Genomic DNA, 20,540 nt, shown 5'->3' with positions numbered 1-20,540 from the left:
GGAGGGAGTACCTACCACTTCTTTCCAGGATCGGCTCCGCCATCGGGACTGTCCTGGAGACCTTCAGTGACTTGGGGGGATCAGTGGGCATCCTGGCAGGGACATCCTTCTCGGATCATGCACCAGTGACCCTCACAGTGGCAGACAGGCAGAGGAGTGGGAGCACGATGCTTCGCATCCCAGAGCGGGTCTTGTAAGACTCAGCACTCAGAGAGAGGGTAGAGGCTCTCTGGACAGAGGGCATGGACAACCAGGTTCCACCTGCAGACATAGTGGCCTTAGGCCTAGCTCAGCTTAGCCACTTTTTTCTTCAAGAGTCTCTGGCTCGCCGGGCTGCAGCGAGAGAGGAGCAGCGTCTCAGACGAGGCATTGCTTCACTACAGAGGATGCAGGAGCAGCATCCAGACAGTCCATGGTTGGAGGAGCAGTTACAACACGCTCGACAGGAGCTTGCTAGCACAGAGGAGAGGCGTCATGAGTTTGCCTTCCACCGACAGGCATCTTAGTGGACTCAGGTGGGTGACAGAGTGATTGGTGCTTTTTTTGAGACAGTGGGACCTCGGCACTCGCATGCCAAGGTCAATCAGTTGAGGAAACCCAATGGGTCAATTGCTTGTGAGCCCGAGGATATACGTGCAGTTGCTAGTGACTTTTACCGTGAGTTACTGTCGGTTGAGCCCCAGTCAGAGCGGCAGGATGCATGCAGGGAGCAGGTTTGGGAACAGATGCCTTGTCTTGTGACAGAGGAGATGCGCCAGAGGCTAGAGATGCCACTTCAGCTTGAGGAGCTGCACACGGCTCTTAGGGCCCTCCCTCGTGGTAGCTGTCCAGGTGAGGATGGGTTGACTCCCAGCTTTTTCTTGGAGTACTGGGACCTGCTTGGCCCAGATCTTTGTAGTGCCTTTTAGTACATTTTGCACACAGGAGTGATGCCTGATAGCATGAGTGAGGGCCTAATCTACCTCATTCCAAAGGAGGGTGGCTCCTTGGATGAAATTCGACAGTGGCGCCCCATCACCATCCTCAACTCAGTCTACAAAATTCTTGCCAAGGCTCTGAGTTTGAGGATTCAGCCACTTTTGGAGAGCCTTATACATGGGACTCAGACAGGTTTTGTCAAAGAACGCAGTATCCTTGACAACATCTTCACTTTCTGGGAGGCTTCTGCCCTGGCACGGCTTCCTGGGGAGGACCCTGTGATTCTTCTTCTCGATTTTGAGAAGGCATACGACAGAGTTGACTGGGACTTTCTAGAGGGCACTCTATGCAGGATGGGCTTCTCAGATGCTTGGATCAGAGGGGTGTCAGCTTTGTACAGACAGGCTCACAGTCAGGTGCTTTTGGCAGGAGGTAGAGGTGAGCGCTTCATGCTCACACGCTCCGTCAGACAGGGTTGTCCTCTTGCCCCCTTTCTCTTTCTGTTCTATGCGGAGGCGATGAGCAGATTTTTGGTGTCACAGCAGGTTGGTCTGCGGGGCTTAGCACTCCCTATTCAGAGAGATGAGCTACTGGACGATGAGTTTGCCAATGACTGAGCCTTGTACTTAGAGGGCCAGGAGGCCAATCTGCACAGATGTGAGCAGGCTTTGGAGACCTGTTGTGCATCGGGCGCACTGATCAACTGGAGAAAGACAGTGGCTTTCTCGCTTGGCAGTGCTCCTGTGCCAGATTGGATGCCAAGAGACTGTTTCAGGTGGATTCCCCCAGGGACTGTAGTTCGGTACTTGGGTTGTCAGGTTGGTTTGGACTTGTCCCCCGAGCAACAGATTGCTCCTCTTCTCCTGTCCATCAGGAGAAAGCTGTTACATTGGAGCTCAGCCCGACTTTCGCTGGCTGGTAGAGTAGTAGTTGCCAACCAGGTGTTGTTGGCGACTATGTGGTACATCACTTCTTGCTGGATCTTCTCGAGTTCTTGCATCAGCCAGGTAGAGAGGCTGATCAGGAACTTCCTTTGGTCAGGTCGCGACACTCAGATTGCCCGAGCCAAGGTGGCTTGGTCGGTCATCACACTTCCTTGTTCTCAGGGAGGGCTTGGGATCATTGATCCAGCACAGCAGAGCAGAGCCCTTCTTGGGAAGTTCGTCGTCAGAGGACTTCTTCCAGGCGAGGAGCCCTGGAAGGAGTTCTTGTTGCAGAGGCTTCGTGCCAGGGTGCCTCAATCAGGAGGCCCTTGGCAACCTTCGACCAGATGGATCTTTACAGAGTTGCGCCGAGTTGGTTTGAGCAGGAGACTGGAGGACCGCTTCGCTGTGAGTTTGCTTCGATCTTGGGAGCTATTACGGCGTGGCCTGGAGCAGAGACAGCCGACGTGCACGGAGGAGCGCCTACGGCAGCCCCTCGTCTGGAACCCCATGGTTAGCACTCAGCGAGGCCACTTGGTTGGGAGTAGGCCTCATGTTTCTTGGGGTCCCATGGCAGCAAGTCCAACGCGCTCTCTAGGTGACTGGCTAGAGTTCACAGGTTTGTCAGAGGAGGTGCAGGTTGTCCAGCTACAGGGCATGAGAGGGGTTCAGAGCATGTGTCAGGACATCTCAGAGTCAGTTCCAGCTGAGTGGCTCACGCCTCTCGAGCCAGTAGCAACCCGATGGATGGGAGCCTTCACACGATTGGAGATTCTCATTTCAGTCAGTGCCTGCTCAGAGTCTGTCTCAGCCCTGTTCTTCGAGCTTCAGGGTGGGGGACGACTACAGCCAGTTGCAGTAGAGGCCCCGCAGGTAGCAGAGTGCTGTTTTCAGAGGATCCGAGTAGTGGGCATCTGTGGGAGGACCTGCGTCATAGACCCTGACCCAGCAGTTCTTGAGACAGGACACTGGAGGCTATGGGCTTGGGAGTGTTGTCCGCTGGCACGAGTACAATGGGATCCTGGTGAGTGGCTATGGAGGGACCCCTTCTCTTCTGCAGGCCACCCAGGAGTCTCATTCTTTCAGTACACTGTTCGACTGGGACGTCATATACTAGCAACACACAGAGAGGCCCTCCCTGTTGCAGCACGTCATTGGCAGGAGGAGGGTCTCACAGTCGAGTTCTTGGCAGCCTTTTGGGAGAGGTTGTGGGACTCCAGCCAGCCGAGGCGAGTCACCTTGTTTTAGTGGCTGGTCGCACATAGAGCTACAGCAGTAGGGAGCTGGCTAGTGCATAGTGGTCTCTCGGCCACATGTGCAGCTTGTGACCATTTGGTGGAGTCAGCGTCACTGTCTTTGGGACTGTCCCTCGGTCCAGCAGGTGTGGCTACGAGTTCTTTGGCTGATGCCTGCTCTCTCCACGGCTCGACAGTACACTTGGGGGGCAGCGGCTTGGTCCACCCTCAGGCCCGGCACTTCAGTTTGAGCTATCTTCCACCAGCAGGATGATAGTGATGCAGGGGGGGCGACCTACACTCCAGTCTGCTACAGAGCTTACTCCACAGGAGTGGTGCAGTGAGAGAGAGAAGTCTTGGGAGCTCATCAGTGGCCTGACACTTTGGTTCATCTGGCGGGCCCACTGTTTCTGCATCTTTGAGGCTGGCTCTGTGCCACCAGCAGAGACTGTTCGTGACTTTTGGCTAGAGCTGATCCATACTCTCAGAGAACAGCTTGAGGGACTACAGGGCAGCTCCGACCGCATGCGGGAGCACCGCGAGGCTTTCCTTCGACTCTGGCGCCCTGGGCCTTTCTACACCATAGTCCAGGGGGTGCTCAGATGGCACTACCGTCCACCTGTGTGGCTCTTCCCTCCTCCCATCTCTTGATTTAGCCTCATTGTATATATGCTGTTTTTTCATTGGGAGAGTCTCCCCATCATGCTTGTTGTAGCCCTCTCTTGCAGAGGCGGTTGTAGCCCTATGGGCAGTTTTCATTAACTAATAGAAGGATCTTTTTCTCGGAAAAAAAAAGGTTGTCACTTCGCTTTTGACATGGCATGTTGGACAATCCTCTGTGGGTAACTCCCTTCGTTTGGAGAGTCTGCATTGGAGCAGGGCCTTCGCTTCAACTTTGGTTCAACGGTCTCCTCGCCAAGCGTACTTTCTTTCCCAAAAGGAATCTGACAGGTACATCTAGTTGATGACTCCGGTTATGTTCTTTTGTTCGCTGATACGGTGTCCTGCTTTCGGTTGGGTCCTCATTATTCTCCTCTCTGGCGGGAAATTCAAAGGATGCTTGTTGATCACTCACCCATTAGTCCTTTGGATGTGGACTCCCGCTTTTCTGATTGGAATCAGGCTACTACCAAATTGGACTGCATTTCAGCTGGCAATGTCTATGCCATCCTGCAGTCAGATATATGGATTGTGCATCATGGTAATCAGCTATGGTTGCTTTCCGAGTCATCCTAGTGGTGGCAACACACATTGTCTCGCATTTGGCAGGGTCATCTACCTTTGAAAGAACGTGTTTTCTTGTGGCGCTCCTTGGTGGGAGCTCTACCTGTTGGCAATGTATCACATGCACGGCATATTGCGCCTTCCCACTGCCTAAGATGCCTTGAAGCTGAGGAGACCATGCCCTACCTACTGTGGGGTTTTCGCCACTCCAGAGCCTTCATTCGGCTAGTGTCAGCTGCTCTTCGGCTACGTTTTCCTTCTAGCGCTTTCCACAGACGCTTTTGGCTTTTTGGGGTGCTTTAGTCACCGCAATCTCTATTTACGGTGTTTTTTACCTGGTCAGATTTTGGGTTCCGTGGGCCATCTAGCATCATAGGAACTCCTTGATGTTCCAAGGCACTTATGTTGACCCCTTTCCCTATTTCAAATTATCTCTCGGTCAAGCACTGCATTTTGCTCATGATGCAGGAGACATCACTCTTGATTCCTACAAGATTTACTTTGATTGTTTCTAGCCTTCACAGCCTCATAGTGCTCCGCTTTTTGTATCCCTTTCAATGGTCAATGAAGTCAGTAGGCGACCAGCACCGAACGTTCGACCTCGAGGCAAGGCACATACCGCCTTTACCCCAACAAGGCTCAATTTGCATGTTGAACCTCATTCTTCCACTTGTCTTGACCTTGTAGAAAGAATAAGGTCAGTGGTCAATGAAGTCCGTGGGCGGTCGGACACGGACGTTCAACCTCGAGGCAAGGCACATGCCGCCTTTACCCCAACAAAGCTCAATTTGCATGTTGAACCTCCTCTTCCACTTGTCTTGACCTCTAATCATATCATTGATGGCTATGCACGCCACTTGATATTTTTGGATGGTGTTCTCCCACATTGGATTTTCTAGGCAAACGAGTGTACCACCACACTGCACTTGACAAATGTACATTCCTAAACCAAATTAGGCATGTTTTAATGTGAGAAGATATGCAGCAGTGCCATGTCAAGAGCCTCAACTCCCCGATAAAGTATGTACACAACTGCAACCGTGGCAACCTCTTTCACACATTTGACACTATGTACATTGTAGCATTTGCTCCCACATATCGAAAGGCATAAAAAGTGAGGTGGACAATTTAATTTCACATTGTAAACGTGCCATGGCACGACAATGTGCAGCCCTTACACTACACCCACCCATGTACCAATTATTACACCCCCAATTTGGCATAGGATGGAGCTAGTAAGCTTGATGCAGCCCCCTCCTCCTCCCTCGTGTAGCACGTATCTTGTATCTGTGCCTCCCTCATACCCCATGCATCACCCCCTTTCCCCCCACCACATGACCATATTTTGTTGCTTTGTACTTGATAGATGGAGGACGACACATGTATATTTGATTTGTCTCCTGGGCCAACTTCGGCCTCTATAGATGTAGAAAGATCTTTCTTTCTTTCCTTCTCTCTCCTTGATAGAACCATATGGATTTGGTAAACCCATCCCTCTTGCAAATTGTGTCCAGGAAACATTGAGAGGCATAGAGCACCTACTATGAGGTTCTTCACATAAGATGAGATTGATGCCATGATGCAATCGCCCTTGAGAGAGTTTATGTGATGGTAACTACAGTAACAACGTGCTCAAGGGATCAAGATTTGGGAGATATGCTACCAATTGGCGCTACTTATTCACTTGTTTCTTTACATTTTAGCATGTTTAGCTCAGTCTTTTGTATTAGAGATTTGGGTCATATGAAGATGTTGTTTTGTGGTTTCATAGGTCTTCTAGGGCTTTGCAGACATAAGCAAACATTTCATTTCACTGCTTTGACCTCTCATTTAGTTATTTGTGAAGTACCTCTTTAATGAATTCCAATGCATTTGCATGCCGTATCTCAGCATTTTGAGTGGAGCTCTCCATGGCATTGAGCATCTCATGCAAATCAGAAATCTCACTCTTCAGCATGTGAGACGTCTCCATTTGATTTGCCTTCTCTCTGCCAACACAAGGACAACAATGGATGCAAGCTGTTAATTAGAGGGAAGCAAGATCTCAAGAAAGTAACACTGAGCTTTGGTTTTAACACAAAAAAAAGAACCCTTTTAGTACAAAGAGCCAGAGGGTCTTAAGGATCTCAGGCATATGAAACCAATTATTCATGTAGGCACACTCACACATTCCTGACATTATTTGCTGTACACAATGCAACATTTAACTTCGCAATTCACAGAAACCTTTCAATCTCATCCATCATCTTTGTTAAGTCTTGTCTTTCCTTGTTCCAAATTCTATAATCCGTCTCCTTTTCCTCCTCCAGAATACGGATGTTCTCTCTTAAAAATACCTGATCTAATGTTAGTACTTTTATATTGGCGCAGTAAATTTTCAAGCAAAACGTATTCCATATGTGAAACAACTTACTGTAGTTTTTGCATAGCTTTCTCAAGATCTAAGATGATCATGTCCTTTTCATACGCCACTTTTAACAGTTGTCCATGGGCTGCTTCCCCAGCAACACAAGCAGTCTCCAAGTCTATTTCCAGATATTTGCACTGCCCATACAACACACAATTTCTTTCAGAGTACGGCAGATCGATATGTTGAGAACATGGATGAGATGTATAAGAAGATTAAAGTTGCCTTGGAGAAAACTCAGGCAAAACAGAAAAAGGCTGCTGATCGTCACCGTCGTGAATTGTTACTATCACCTGGTGACTGGGTTCTCTTAAAGTTCGAAAAGGCAAGGTTAAAGAAGATGAAGGGCAAGGAACGGCTATTTCCTAAGCTCAGCATGCGTTACTATGGGCCTTTTCAAGTGCTTGACAAGATCAGCGATGTGGCTTACAGGCTGAAATTGCCTGATGCGTGGAAGATTCATAATGCGTTTCACGTGAGTCTTCTAAGACCCTTCGTGGGTGATGTGCCAGAAGATATGCCAGTTGAGGATCAGCCAGAAGTTGAGGAACTTGATGAGATCCAGGTACCTGAGCAAGTTTTGGCACATAAAGACAGAAAAGTTAAAGGACAAGTTGCAAGACGCTATTTGGTGAAGTTCAAGAACTATCCGCCTATGGATGCAAAGTGGATGGAAGAGCATGAACTGTCAGAGTCACCAAATGTATTGCAGCTTTACCTTGAAGCCTTTGGGTTACAGCCTACTTATGCCCCAACCCAACGTGTGCAAAGGAGGGGTAATGATAGAGCTAGTACATCGAATGTACATATGAATTCAGTGCCATAGATAGAAATGGCAAAAGTATGAAGGCCTCATTAAGTCATTTGTATCTATGTATGTTACGACCTTTCTTGCGGATACATGCGATGATAAAAGAGTGTTGATAGCACAAGATCATCAGTGGCGTGTATTTATGGTATGCAATCGAGGACGTTTGCGATTTCAAGAGGGGGGTATGTCACGAGGACGTGGCAGTTATTAACCATGTCACAGAGATGTGGCAACTGCTAACCTTGGTTGTTGGTTTCTTTCCAATGGGGTTTATTTTATTTATTTTGAGACCCTCTTTTTGAAGTAGCAAACGGTCGCACATTGTATGGCCAATGTGAACGGTAGATTCACCCGCAGACGGGAAGTGGTCGGCACTGGAATTCGTATGGTAAGAGGATGTCTAGGCTCAGAGCAAGATCATATAGGTCCCCCCGTCGCACTTAGCAAGTTGGTGGATACTAGGAAGTGAACTCAATTAAGGCGTAAAGTCAAGGTGGGACTACCAACAAAAAGTATCCGACAGTTGGGCCACATTGCATTTTTGGATGCGGTCCCAATGAGGATAGATGGTCAGAAGACCAGTGGGAGCCCAACGGAAGCATCTCCTAAAATTTAGGGAACTGCTATTTTGGGCCACGAAAAGTGTTCGCGTCATTACCTTCGGTATGACTAGGGGAACACTTTACAACTCTGCCGCGAAGTCAACTGACGCACCAGTTGAGATATTTTTAGCAGGGAAAGCCCAAACTCGGAAACTGGGCGACGTGTCAGCTTGTGAGCGATTCTGCCACTCTGGGAGGCAAAAACGAGCTGCATATCATCAAAGGGGGCGCCATTTTCAGCCACAGGCGGATTGTAACAGGTACAGAAGCTATGGAATGCTTACCTTGCCCTCTATGCACAGTATGGTGACGGGAGTGATGCCCCGCACGCTACATACTGCTCTCTTTCTCCCCTACGTGCAGTTATGTGATGCCCCACAAGAGGGCTACTCATTTGACTGATGTACAGTTGTGTGGGTTCATGCTTTTGTGCTGAGGCAAGAGCCTCCTTGAGCAGGAACAGGGGTAGCTAACTGCTGCTCCAAAGCAGGCACTGGTGAGGGTCATAACCTCACCGTACAGGTGCAAAATCAGCGCTGTGTATGCGCTGTAATTTGACTATTTTTCAGCCATACGGACGCCAGGATCATTGGGAATCGTGCCCCACTGGCAAAGGACAGTTAGGGGACTGTTTGGGGCTGAAAACAGGGCAAAAACCAGTAAATACAGCATGCTGAATTTACTGTTTTTGGACAGGAATCAGAGGGTATACGACAGTGCAAGCGAGTTCCAGCAGGGGAATTGGTTTCGCGCAAGTTTTGGGGCTGTTATGCTGCCGAAATTTGGCCAAATCAAATGGTATCTAGGTGGATACACGTGAAGGATTCCCAGGACCTTACCTTGTAATTTACCCTCCTAAAGAATAAAGAAATACCGAAAGGGGCGCCAATTTTGGGGCCTACAGGTTGTCGGCGTCTGCTCGGAGCATTCTAGCTTCCGAGCCGTGTGTGTGATGAAGTGTTAATTCTCGTTACAGGTCTCCTTTGCAAAGTGCTCTGTGTGTGTGTTTAAGTAAAGATTTTCGGGTGAAAGCCAACGCCTACCGCCCTACGGGCCGGTTTCATGGTTCCGTTGCCGGGACATCAATCACTTTTTCCTCAAAGAGTGAGCCTGGATTGTTCAGGATAAAGACACAGTGCAAGAACGCGGGGATTACACTATGGCCGACAAGGGAAAGGGAATTATGGAAGAGGGTTCCTCTCCAAAGGACAGGCAGGAGATTCCTATGGTTTTTGAGATTGGCGAGAGCTCACGGCCACGTCAGTCTGTACCTCCTGTCAACGTGAATGTCCCTCCAGTAGTACAAGGCTTTATGACAGGGCAACTTGAGGATGATGCGTTTAAGACTCAGTTAGTTGCCGCGGTGAATGTCTTTTCGCAGCTGGTGCAGAATCCGAGGTTTATGGAATTCTTGCAAGCGCCACCAGTGCAACAGCAAAATAGGCAACCTACGCCGCGTACGGAGCTTGTTGAAGCTCAAGCCCAGGTACTTCATGAGGCGCAGGAGGAAAGGGAACACTCGCATGTTGCGGAGTCGGGGGCTCCAAAGCAGATTCCTCCCGTGCTTGAACAGGTGGCTAGAACGCCTATTCCACAGGTTATGCCAGTTCAGCCCGCCACCTTTCAGAGCCAGCATGCTGTCTTGAATGGACAGGGAGCTAGATACCAGGCTATGCACTCAGTTTTTCCACCACCCACAGTACATCCTGGGTATTTCGGGGGTGGATCAGTGTTCCAAAGTATGGCTGGTTATGCGTCTGGAAGTCAGCCGTACATGCCAGGAACAGTGTTCGGGGGTATGCAAGGCATCATGCCAAACCCCATGTATGGTACTATCGGCATGCAGCAAGGTTTCCACGGCAACCAGGGCCAGTTTGGGGTGCCACAGGGTCATTTTGGCATGGCTGGTTTTTCTGGACAGCAGCCAGATATCGCACCTCTGACGCAAAATGTGAATGGCCAACACGTGCCGATCATGCCTAGTACAGTGCCCATGTTACAGACCATTCCGTATGACAATTTGGGGGCACTAGAGAAGCCGAAGGCTTACAAAGAAGGTAGTGCAGCGGTAAAGTTCAGTAACTTCAGTGGTTTCGAGGACAAGACCAAGGCACTTACTTTCCTCCAGCAGTTTGATACAGCTTATGCGGGAGGGAATTTTACAGAGGCCTCGAAGGTCAGGAAAGCTGCCACTTTCTTAAAGGACAATGCGCTTACATGGTGGACGACATTGTTAATGCAAGGACAGACACCCGCCACTTGGGTTTACTTCAAGCAAATGTTTGCATCTGCTTGGCTATCAAATGAATTTGAAGCCGATGTCTTGACAGATTGGCACCAGCTTACGGCAGCTTCGTGCAAGAGCTTGCTGGAGTACAATAGGAGGTTTTGTAAAGCATTACTCTCAGTGACCTCCTACAGATTTGTGCCATTGACAGAGCAGATAGAGAAGTATTGTTGTGGGATGCCTAAAGGACTTCGCGATTACTGTACAAAGAATAGAGTGGCTACCCTTACTCAGCTTATGGAAGTTGCGAACACTGGTCTTGCCCTGTTGAAAGGAGAGGACAGTGGATTTCCGAGCAGTGATAAAGGAGGGCAGCAGAAGAAAAATTCAGCGAAGAAGCCCTTTGTGAAGACGACTCCTGATGCGTCACAGGGGTCAGAAAACGCCACCAAGGACAAGGATTCAGCTGGGACTTCTGGAGCGCAGGCAAAGAAACAGAAAAGGAAGCCTTTTGTGCGCAAGTCGCTCGAGGAAAAGAAGGTCCTAATGGCTGAAAACAAATGCTTTATATGCGAGCAGCCTGGTCATATTTCTATCAATTGTCCACAAAGAAAAAGGCCAGCTGACTCAGAGGATAAAGAAGACCAAAAAGGCAAGAAGCCTAAACCCACGGCAGGTTTAGTGCCAGACATGGTGGGTGACAGGCCCAGCACAGATGCCAGTGAGTTATGCAGGGCATGGGGTAAAGTTAGGGATCAGACGGCACTCATCTTCTTTGATCCAGGTGCCAAAGCCAACTTTATCTCACCAGAGTTAGCTATGAAGCTCGGCATCAAAGCTGAAGAGATGGGGTACACAGCAGAGGCAGGGTTGGCATGTCCTGGCCACTCAGAGTGTGTTACTCCTATCATTGGAAAACTGCGTCTGCATATTCAGTCGTATGTGGACACTGAAGAGTTTTACATCATGCCGCTGGAAGGTTGTGACGCCTTGTTGGGGATCCCGTGGATGTTCCGAGTGCATGGAGTCTTGGATGCCTACAACAAAAAGATCACTGTACAACATAGGGGCAAAACTCACATCTTGGATGTAAAGCTTAAAGGAGAGTCAGTCCCTATTGTATCTGCTTCTGCTATCACTTCTGTAATAAAGAATCATCTTTCTGTGTACTTGATTTTTGCACGTGATGTCTCAGATAGGGATCAGTCAAATTTATCTGTGTTAGATAAAGAAAGGTCAGCATTTTTGCAAAAGTTTAGTGACTGTTTTTCTGATTCATTACCGTCGCAATTACCGCCAGAGAGACCTGAGGACCATCGGATAGATTTGGTGCCAGGGTGTAGCCCACCAAATAGACCTCCCTACAGGGTTAGTGCGGCGCAGCAGAAAGAGATTATGGGCCAGGTTGAGGAGTTATTAGAGAAGGGGCTGATTCAGCCTAGTTCTTCACCCTTTTGCTCCCCAGTGCTCCTAGTGCAGAAGAAGGATGGCTCATGGCGCATGTGTATTGATTACCGTGCGTTGAATAAGAATACCATCAAGAATAGGTTTCCTATTCCTCGCATTGATGATATTCTCGATCGTTTACAGGGTGCAGCAATTTTCAGCAGGATAGACCTGAAGAGTGGGTACCATCAGATTCGTATAAGCCCAGAGGATGTGCACAAGACTGCGTTTAGAACGACATTTGGTCTTTATGAGTTTCTAGTGATGCCGTTTGGGCTAACAAATGCTCCTGCCACGTTCAACAGAATGATGGACCGGATTTTCCGCTCGCATCAACAGTTTGTTGGAACATTCTTCGATGACATGATTGTGTATTCGAAGAATGAAGAGGAGCATAGGCGTCACTTGACCATTGTGTTCGAAGAGCTGCGCAGTCACAGGTTACTTGTCAATCCTAAGAAAAGTGAATTCTTCCTTGAAGAGATCCACTTTCTGGGCCACATAGTCTCAAAGGATGGTGTAAGAATGGATCCCGCAAAGGTCGAAGCTATCAAGACATGGCCAGACTTGAAGACTGTGCACGATGTCAGAAGCTTCTTGGGATTGTGTTCCTACTATAGAAGGTTTATCAGAAATTTTGCAAAGATAGCATCGCCTCTTCACGCATTGCAAAAGAAAGAGGTCACTTTCAGATGGACCCAAAAAGAGATTTCGGCTTTTAGTCTCTTAAAGGAAAAGTTGACTTCAGATCCAGTTATTGTTTTGCCAGATCTCAGGAAGTCATTTGTGGTCCAGTGTGACGCGTGTGGCAGTAGCATCGGAGCAGTGCTAATGCAAGATGGACGGGTAGTAGCCTATGAAAGCCGAATTTTGCAAGGGCCAGAGAGGACTATGCAAGTCTATGAGAAAGAACTCTTGGCCGTGATTCATGCGCTTTCTAGCTGGAAGCACTACCTCTTAGGTGCTGATTTTGTTGTCCAAACAGATCATCAGACCTTGCGATACTTCTTGACACAGTCAAAGTTATCCGAAAAGCATATGCGATGGGCAAACATTCTTTCCATGTTCCACTTCCAGATTATGCATGTGGAAGGCAAGAAGAATGTTGTGGCTGATGCGTTATCAAGAAAGCCACAAATTTCAGCTGTGTCAATTCCTTATCATCATGAGTTAGATGACATGAAGGAACAGTATACTGCTGATGAAGATTTTGCAAGGATCTTTGAACAGTTACAAGAGGGGCAACATCACGAGCACTACCTCCTCAGAGACGGTTTTATGATGATGCATGGCAGACTTTGTGTCACTAGGCCACTGCGACATAAGGTCATGGAAGAGAGTCATGTCCCACCGTATGCAGGGCATCGTGGCATTGATGCAACAGTTAAAGCGGTAGAGACGTTCTTCTATTGGCCTACCTTGAGGAGAGATGTGGATGCCTTTGTGCGAGCATGCATAGTTTGCCAAAAGGTCAAGTTTGACAAGCAAAAGGCACCAGGGTTGTTACAACCACTGCCGATTCCGGATAAGCCATGGGAAAGCATTGCTATGGACTTTATCTTTGATCTTCCAAGGACGCCAACAGGGAATGATGGTATATGGACCATTATCTGCAGGTTCAGCAAGCAGGCCCATTTTATCTCTATCAGGAAGAAGATAAAATCTGATCAGATGGCACGCTTGTTCATGTACAATGTGTTTAAGTACCATGGTATGCCACAATCGATTATCAGTGATCGTGATCCTCGCATGACCAGTTTGTTCTGGAGAGGATTGTTTGAGAACATGGGTACTACGCTCAAGTTCTCGTCTTCGTTTCATCCACAAACTGATGGACAGTCAGAAGAGGCCAATTCTACTGTCTTAGATCTGCTGAAATGCTATGTGTCAGATAATAAGGGCAAGTGGGAACAGTATTTGCCTATGCTTGAGTATGCGTACAATAATACGGTGCATTCGTCTACTGGCAAAGCACCTTTTGAAATTGTTGAAGGCGGCAAAAAGGTTCCTCCCATTTTGCACACAAAGGACAAGATCTTTGAGGCAGATCGATATGTTGAGAACATGGATGAGATGTATAAGAAGATTAAAGTTGCCTTGGAGAAAACTCAGGCAAAACAGAAAAAGGCTGCTGATCGTCACCGTCGTGAATTGTTACTATCACCTGGTGACTGGGTTCTCTTAAAGTTCGAAAAGGCAAGGTTAAAGAAGATGAAGGGCAAGGAACGGCTATTTCCTAAGCTCAGCATGCGTTACTATGGGCCTTTTCAAGTGCTTGACAAGATCAGCGATGTGGCTTACAGGCTGAAATTGCCTGATGCGTGGAAGATTCATAATGCGTTTCACGTGAGTCTTCTAAGACCCTTCGTGGGTGATGTGCCAGAAGATATGCCAGTTGAGGATCAGCCAGAAGTTGAGGAACTTGATGAGATCCAGGTACCTGAGCAAGTTTTGGCACATAAAGACAGAAAAGTTAAAGGACAAGTTGCAAGACGCTATTTGGTGAAGTTCAAGAACTATCCGCCTATGGATGCAAAGTGGATGGAAGAGCATGAACTGTCAGAGTCACCAAATGTATTGCAGCTTTACCTTGAAGCCTTTGGGTTACAGCCTACTTATGCCCCAACCCAACGTGTGCAAAGGAGGGGTAATGATAGAGCTAGTACATCGAATGTACATATGAATTCAGTGCCATAGATAGAAATGGCAAAAGTATGAAGGCCTCATTAAGTCATTTGTATCTATGTATGTTACGACCTTTCTTGCGGATACATGCGATGATAAAAGAGTGTTGATAGCACAAGATCATCAGTGGCGTGTATTTATGGTATGCAATCGAGGACGTTTGCGATTTCAAGAGGGGGGTATGTCACGAGGACGTGGCAGTTATTAACCATGTCACAGAGATGTGGCAACTGCTAACCTTGGTTGTTGGTTTCTTTCCAATGGGGTTTATTTTATTTATTTTGAGACCCTCTTTTTGAAGTAGCAAACGGTCGCACATTGTATGGCCAATGTGAACGGTAGATTCACCCGCAGACGGGAAGTGGTCGGCACTGGAATTCGTATGGTAAGAGGATGTCTAGGCTCAGAGCAAGATCATATAGGTCCCCCCGTCGCACTTAGCAAGTTGGTGGATACTAGGAAGTGAACTCAATTAAGGCGTAAAGTCAAGGTGGGACTACCAACAAAAAGTATCCGACAGTTGGGCCACATTGCATTTTTGGATGCGGTCCCAATGAGGATAGATGGTCAGAAGACCAGTGGGAGCCCAACGGAAGCATCTCCTAAAATTTAGGGAACTGCTATTTTGGGCCACGAAAAGTGTTCGCGTCATTACCTTCGGTATGACTAGGGGAACACTTTACAACTCTGCCGCGAAGTCAACTGACGCACCAGTTGAGATATTTTTAGCAGGGAAAGCCCAAACCCGGAAACTGGGCGACGTGTCAGCTTGTGAGCGATTCTGCCACTCTGGGAGGCAAAAACGAGCTGCATATCATCAAAGGGGGCGCCATTTTCAGCCACAGGCGGATTGTAACAGGTACAGAAGCTATGGAATGCTTACCTTGCCCTCTATGCACAGTATGGTGACGGGAGTGATGCCCCGCACGCTACATACTGCTCTCTTTCTCCCCTACGTGCAGTTATGTGATGCCCCACAAGAGGGCTACTCATTTGACTGATGTACAGTTGTGTGGGTTCATGCTTTTGTGCTGAGGCAAGAGCCTCCTTGAGCAGGAACAGGGGTAGCTAACTGCTGCTCCAAAGCAGGCACTGGTGAGGGTCATAACCTCACCGTACAGGTGCAAAATCAGCGCTGTGTATGCGCTGTAATTTGACTATTTTTCAGCCATACGGACGCCAGGATCATTGGGAATCGTGCCCCACTGGCAAAGGACAGTTAGGGGACTGTTTGGGGCTGAAAACAGGGCAAAAACCAGTAAATACAGCGTGCTGAATTTACTGTTTTTGGACAGGAATCAGAGGGTATACGACAGTGCAAGCGAGTTCCAGCAGGGGAATTGGTTTCGCGCAAGTTTTGGGGCTGTTATGCTGCCGAAATTTGGCCAAATCAAATGGTATCTAGGTGGATACACGTGAAGGATTCCCAGGACCTTACCTTGTAATTTACCCTCCTAAAGAATAAAGAAATACCGAAAGGGGCGCCAATTTTGGGGCCTACAGGTTGTCGGCGTCTGCTCGGAGCATTCTAGCTTCCGAGCCGTGTGTGTGATGAAGTGTTAATTCTCGTTACAGGTCTCCTTTGCAAAGTGCTCTGTGTGTGTGTTTAAGTAAAGATTTTCGGGTGAAAGCCAACGCCTACCGCCCTACGGGCCGGTTTCATCATCAAACACCGAACAGTTCGTCGGCAAATGTGAAAGCCAACGACCCTCTAATTGGGAGCACAGCGTGCAAATGCTGTGTCCGCGCATGTAACTATCAACCAGTTTGAGCCCACCTACTCTTGCAAGAGCCAGGATTCTCTCCTCCTTCTTATTCACTATTCCTATTGAGCTGTAGCAAGTATCCACGAGTTTGTTCATAGCCGGCTGTCTTATAGGGCTCCAACGCTAGGCATGAATGCCTCTCGTCCCACTTGTCCCATGCGTGGTAGCGAATTAAAGTTAGCCGTTGGGATATACTTATTCATCCAGTTCTGGGTTCTTGTCGTCCAAGTCCACTTCTTGAACGGTCGGTTGGTTCTTAGGCTTCTTGTTTACCAAGGAGTCTATCCAGGTAGATGAAACCGAGCAGTACTTGTCAAAAGCCCTTGCTCGTTGTCCCCCACAAAAGGCAAGTACGGGTGGGATGTTAAACTCGTGATGGAGAGTTGTCGTCCCTACAGAAGTTGACATTGCTCCCTTTCCGAGTAACATTCGCATCCCGGTGGCGACGAGGCGCTACAAAGAGTGAAGGACACGCTGGTCGTGGGCACCCATAATTTCCGTGCCATAACAAATCACTGGATACACGCACGCCTTGAAAACAGTCAATCGAGACCATATAGGGATGTCTCGGTTCGCTAGTAGGTGTTGACATGCGAATAGACTTTTCCTCCCCTTGTCCACTCGCTCCTTGACGATGCGTACAATGGAGAAGGTCGAGTCTACGTTCGATGCCAAGGTACTTGTACGTTTCACCTACTGCAACCATCTCACCACCCAGAATAAAGATCCTAGTAGAGGGATCCTACAGGTCTCCATGGAACACCGTGACCATGCATTATCAATTCCAAAGGTCATGCCCCAGATCTTTGCCCATTCACTTACCTTGTCAAGGCTTGTAGGCTTTCAGGAGAGTCAGTAAGTAGAACCAGGTCGTCAGCAAAAAGGAGTCCTTTAATTCTCTTGAGGAGGTTAGGTACTTCCAGGCCCCATGTTTCCCCATCTGCGTCTAAAATGTCATTGATGTATATATTGAATAGACAGGACGATCTGGGGCATCCTTGGCGGACTCCCCGCTGTACTACCGGAATTGAATCCGACAGTTGCTCCATGTGTCGGACTTTAACAGAGGTGGATCTGTAGAGAGCTTGGAAAAATCTAATTGCTCGACCTTGCAAGCCAACCGTAGCGAGCTTTAGGAACAACGCCTCGTGCGGTATTGTGTCGTACGCCTTCTTGAAATCAATGTAGGCCGCATAGGTTGGTTTCCCATCCTTATGACTGAGTTTCACGATCTCCTTCAGACATGCGACTTGCCCTATACATAATTGAAGAACTTCCTCGTTTCAAGTATCTTAGTGATCCGCCTAATCACGACCGTAATGACGATTTTTATGGCAACGGAGATTAACGCGATCCCGCGATAGTTATCAGTGTTGGTCAAATCGCCCTTCTTGGGGATTGACACAATCACTGCGTCGCTAGCGCCGGCCGGGATGTCTCCGGTGTCATAAATACCCTCAATCATGTGCAAGTATGCCTTGCCTATCTCCGATCATGTCTTACGCGGATCCGACCTAAGCCCTTTATCTTTCACAAGCAGCTTAAAGAATTCGGGTGGTAAACCATCGCCACCCGCTGCCTTGTGCCTCTTCAACCGCCGACAGGCCTCCTGTACTTCATACCAGTTCAACAGGTCACATACCTCAGGCATACCAGGCCAGATGCGCACGTGTTTGTCATATCATGCAAGCGGATCCTTGCTGGTACCGTCCGTATCAGCAAACAACTTGGAGTAGTGACCCTCCCATACTTGTAATTGCCTCTCTAGTTCCGTTACTAGCTCCCCATTTGCGTTCAAAGGTTGATTGGCAATAGTTCCTTGCCCCTTCTCAACAATTTTCTTGAGGTGGGTAAAGAATTTCTTCATTTGACCCTCCCTCAGGAGCTCATTCCCTTTTTCCACAAAGTGCTCGAAGAATCTTTTGTTACTGTCACGGACAGCGGCCTTCGCACGAACTACTATTGCCTTGTACTCCCTAACCGCTTGCTGGCCAGCCCTAGTGTTCACAGACTTATCTTTTGTTACTGTCACGGACATCGGCCTTCGCATGAAGTGCTATTGCCTTGTACTCCCTAACCGCTTGCTGGCCAGCCCTAGTGTTGCAGACTTGTTCCTCACCTTATTCCAGGCTTTCCAACGCGCGTTAATGAGTTTCCGAGCACGAGGTTCAAGTCGACAACCTGACGTTGGCCTCGGTGGGGGCTTCGTGGTAAGAGCTCCAGCCTCCTTGGCAATTGATGTGGCAACGGAAACAAACTTGTCATAGCATTGTTGGGTCGCACGCCCATCCTCATGCTCGAGATGCAGTAGAGTATATTCCATCGATTGTCATCGAGGAACAACCTGCAATTCACATCCATCTTACATGCATCCAACTTGGGTACGAACGGCATAGTAGCTTTGGCTGCTCCTCCCGAATCCACAAAATGTAGGTGGCACATTAGTGGCCAATGGTTTGACAAGTCTATTCCCCTCTGTATTGTATTGTTGAGAAGTTGTCTCGCGGCGGACTCGTTCACAATAAAGTGATCGATGTCCGACTTTCCCTTCCCCCACCTGGAATGGTACGTGAGGTTTGAGTCTCGAACCTTTAAGCTCTCAAATCCTCTTCCGCATCTCAGCAGCCACTTCTTCAGTGCCCCCGTCTTCATGTTGAAGTCACCTCCAACAACTACCGGTAGGTTTTTGTTCGAGATGGATCCCAACGTTCGGGCGAGGGTCTTCAAAGCGACTGTCCTGGCTTCGCCCAACTGGCGTTGCGGAATGTACACATTTCCATGAATCCAAGCCCTTCAACCTTTGGGAAAAGATTGTATGAAAATCTGATTCGGGGAAGAGAAGTTGAGCTCAAAGGGCCCGAGCTCAATTGCGACTAGAGACACCATTCCACGTTCTCCTGGTTTTGCGGTGCCTAGGGCATTAAAGACCACATGACCGGGGAGTCTAAGAGGCCAACATCCTTGGAACATTCGGGTTTCTTGCACCCCGACAATGTTCCATTTTCCGGTTCCCATCAACGATCCAAGCTCGCTCCTTTTATGTATGAGTGCGTTAACGTTGAAGGTGGTTATCTTAACATGGTTGACGGACTGCTCCCCGACAGCGGAGGTGGAACTTGGTCTATGGGCCCTGGGCCCGTTCTCAGTACGGTCTCGACATTCTGCATCTCCATCTGCTGAAGCGCTGTTCTGCACCTAGCTTACCTACGAGCGCTTCAGTTGCGCTAAGAGAGTGGGTACAGAGATCAAAGCGAACACTCCTACACTGCAAGCTGGTAACTTTTCTAACTTTGATCACACTAGCTCCCACTCTCGCAATCTCCAACTGCCTCCAAAAGTTGCGGACGGTATGATTGTCCGCTCCCCAAACACATGCTAAACTGAATTCACCAAAGGCTACTCCATGTTTCAACGTCGCCAGTGTCATACATGTCATGCACACTCTTTCGATCCGTCTTATGTCACTAGTTCGGGCCCCGTAGGGTGGTCTATCCACCCCAAGCGTGGAGGGCCCAATCCCCCCACTCGAGGCAGCCTCAACTGGGGCTAAGGTAAAATCCCCCACCCCACGGAGTGGTCCATCCCCTCCAAGCGCAAGGGGTCCGATCTCCCTGCTTAAGGTGCTTCGCAAGGTAAAATCCCCCACCCCGCGGGGTGGTCTATCCACCCCAGGCGCAGAGGGTCCAATCCCTCTACTTGAGGTGCTTCGCAAGGTAGCAGCCGACTCACCTGAATGTTCCCGAGGTTCGTGCCTCTCGGGTAACCTACCTGATTGCCTCTGAGGTTCGTTCCTCTCAGTAGGCACTGTCCATGCTTCGTACTCGAGTTCATTCCTTCCAGCAGGGACGTGCAGCGTGCTCATAACATTCAATGAACACAAGTCCGTCATAGCTTTGAAAAAAGCTGTTTTGAGAGTATATGATAGCCTTGAGAGTAAAGATAGCTTGGAGAGTATAGATAGCTTTGAGAATATTTGAGAAATTTGGAGATTTGAAAGAATGAGCGCTAGAAAGCAAGAGCGTTAATATATATAATCGTGTTTTTCATAAGGGGTCCCCTAAGTACTCTTTGTTGCGGGGGCTAGGAGAGAGACCACTTGCTTCCCATCCCCTTGTGGTGCAGGGGTGGGCGCCAATTATTTCCCCTCATCCCCCTGTATGGCCGGCAGAGGGGAGGTTTACACAACATACCCCACTTTCGCACTTCGATAATGAAGCTTGGATCTCACCATGGAGTGAGTCCTTTTACTTTTTATGGTTCACGACACACCCCTCTTTCGCACTCGATTGGGGGTTA

At 48.5% G+C, this 20,540-nt stretch overlaps 1 protein-coding gene and 1 pseudogene across 7 annotated transcripts in view; both read right to left on the bottom strand.

The window, feature by feature from the left end:
* LOC147453202 (uncharacterized) overlaps nucleotides 1–20,540 on the bottom strand; it is a 94,191-nt gene that overhangs the window by 35,112 nt on the left and 38,539 nt on the right. For 4 of the 7 annotated variants that reach the window (XM_086519108.1, XM_086519111.1, XM_086519105.1 and 1 more), the window contains 2 exons: nucleotides 6,714–6,844; nucleotides 6,150–6,288 (listed from right to left, as the gene is read on the bottom strand). The exons of 2 other annotated variants lie outside the window; for them this stretch is intronic. In XM_086519108.1, coding sequence (XP_086375234.1) covers nucleotides 6,150–6,288; nucleotides 6,714–6,844 — 270 coding nt within the window. The remainder of the gene's footprint in view (nucleotides 1–6,149; nucleotides 6,289–6,713; nucleotides 6,845–20,540) is intronic. One more of the 7 variants, XM_086519109.1, reaches the window with a different exon arrangement.
* On the bottom strand, nucleotides 16,609–19,259 carry LOC147453203 (uncharacterized; annotated as a pseudogene).

This window comes from Adiantum capillus-veneris, chromosome 8, assembly GCF_014529385.1.
Source record: "Adiantum capillus-veneris isolate H3 chromosome 8, ASM1452938v2, whole genome shotgun sequence".
In the NCBI taxonomy this organism is placed as follows: Eukaryota; Viridiplantae; Streptophyta; class Polypodiopsida; order Polypodiales; family Pteridaceae; genus Adiantum; species Adiantum capillus-veneris.
Note: the sequence above shows the minus strand (reverse complement) of the source record. Positions and strands in the feature narration are given on the sequence as shown.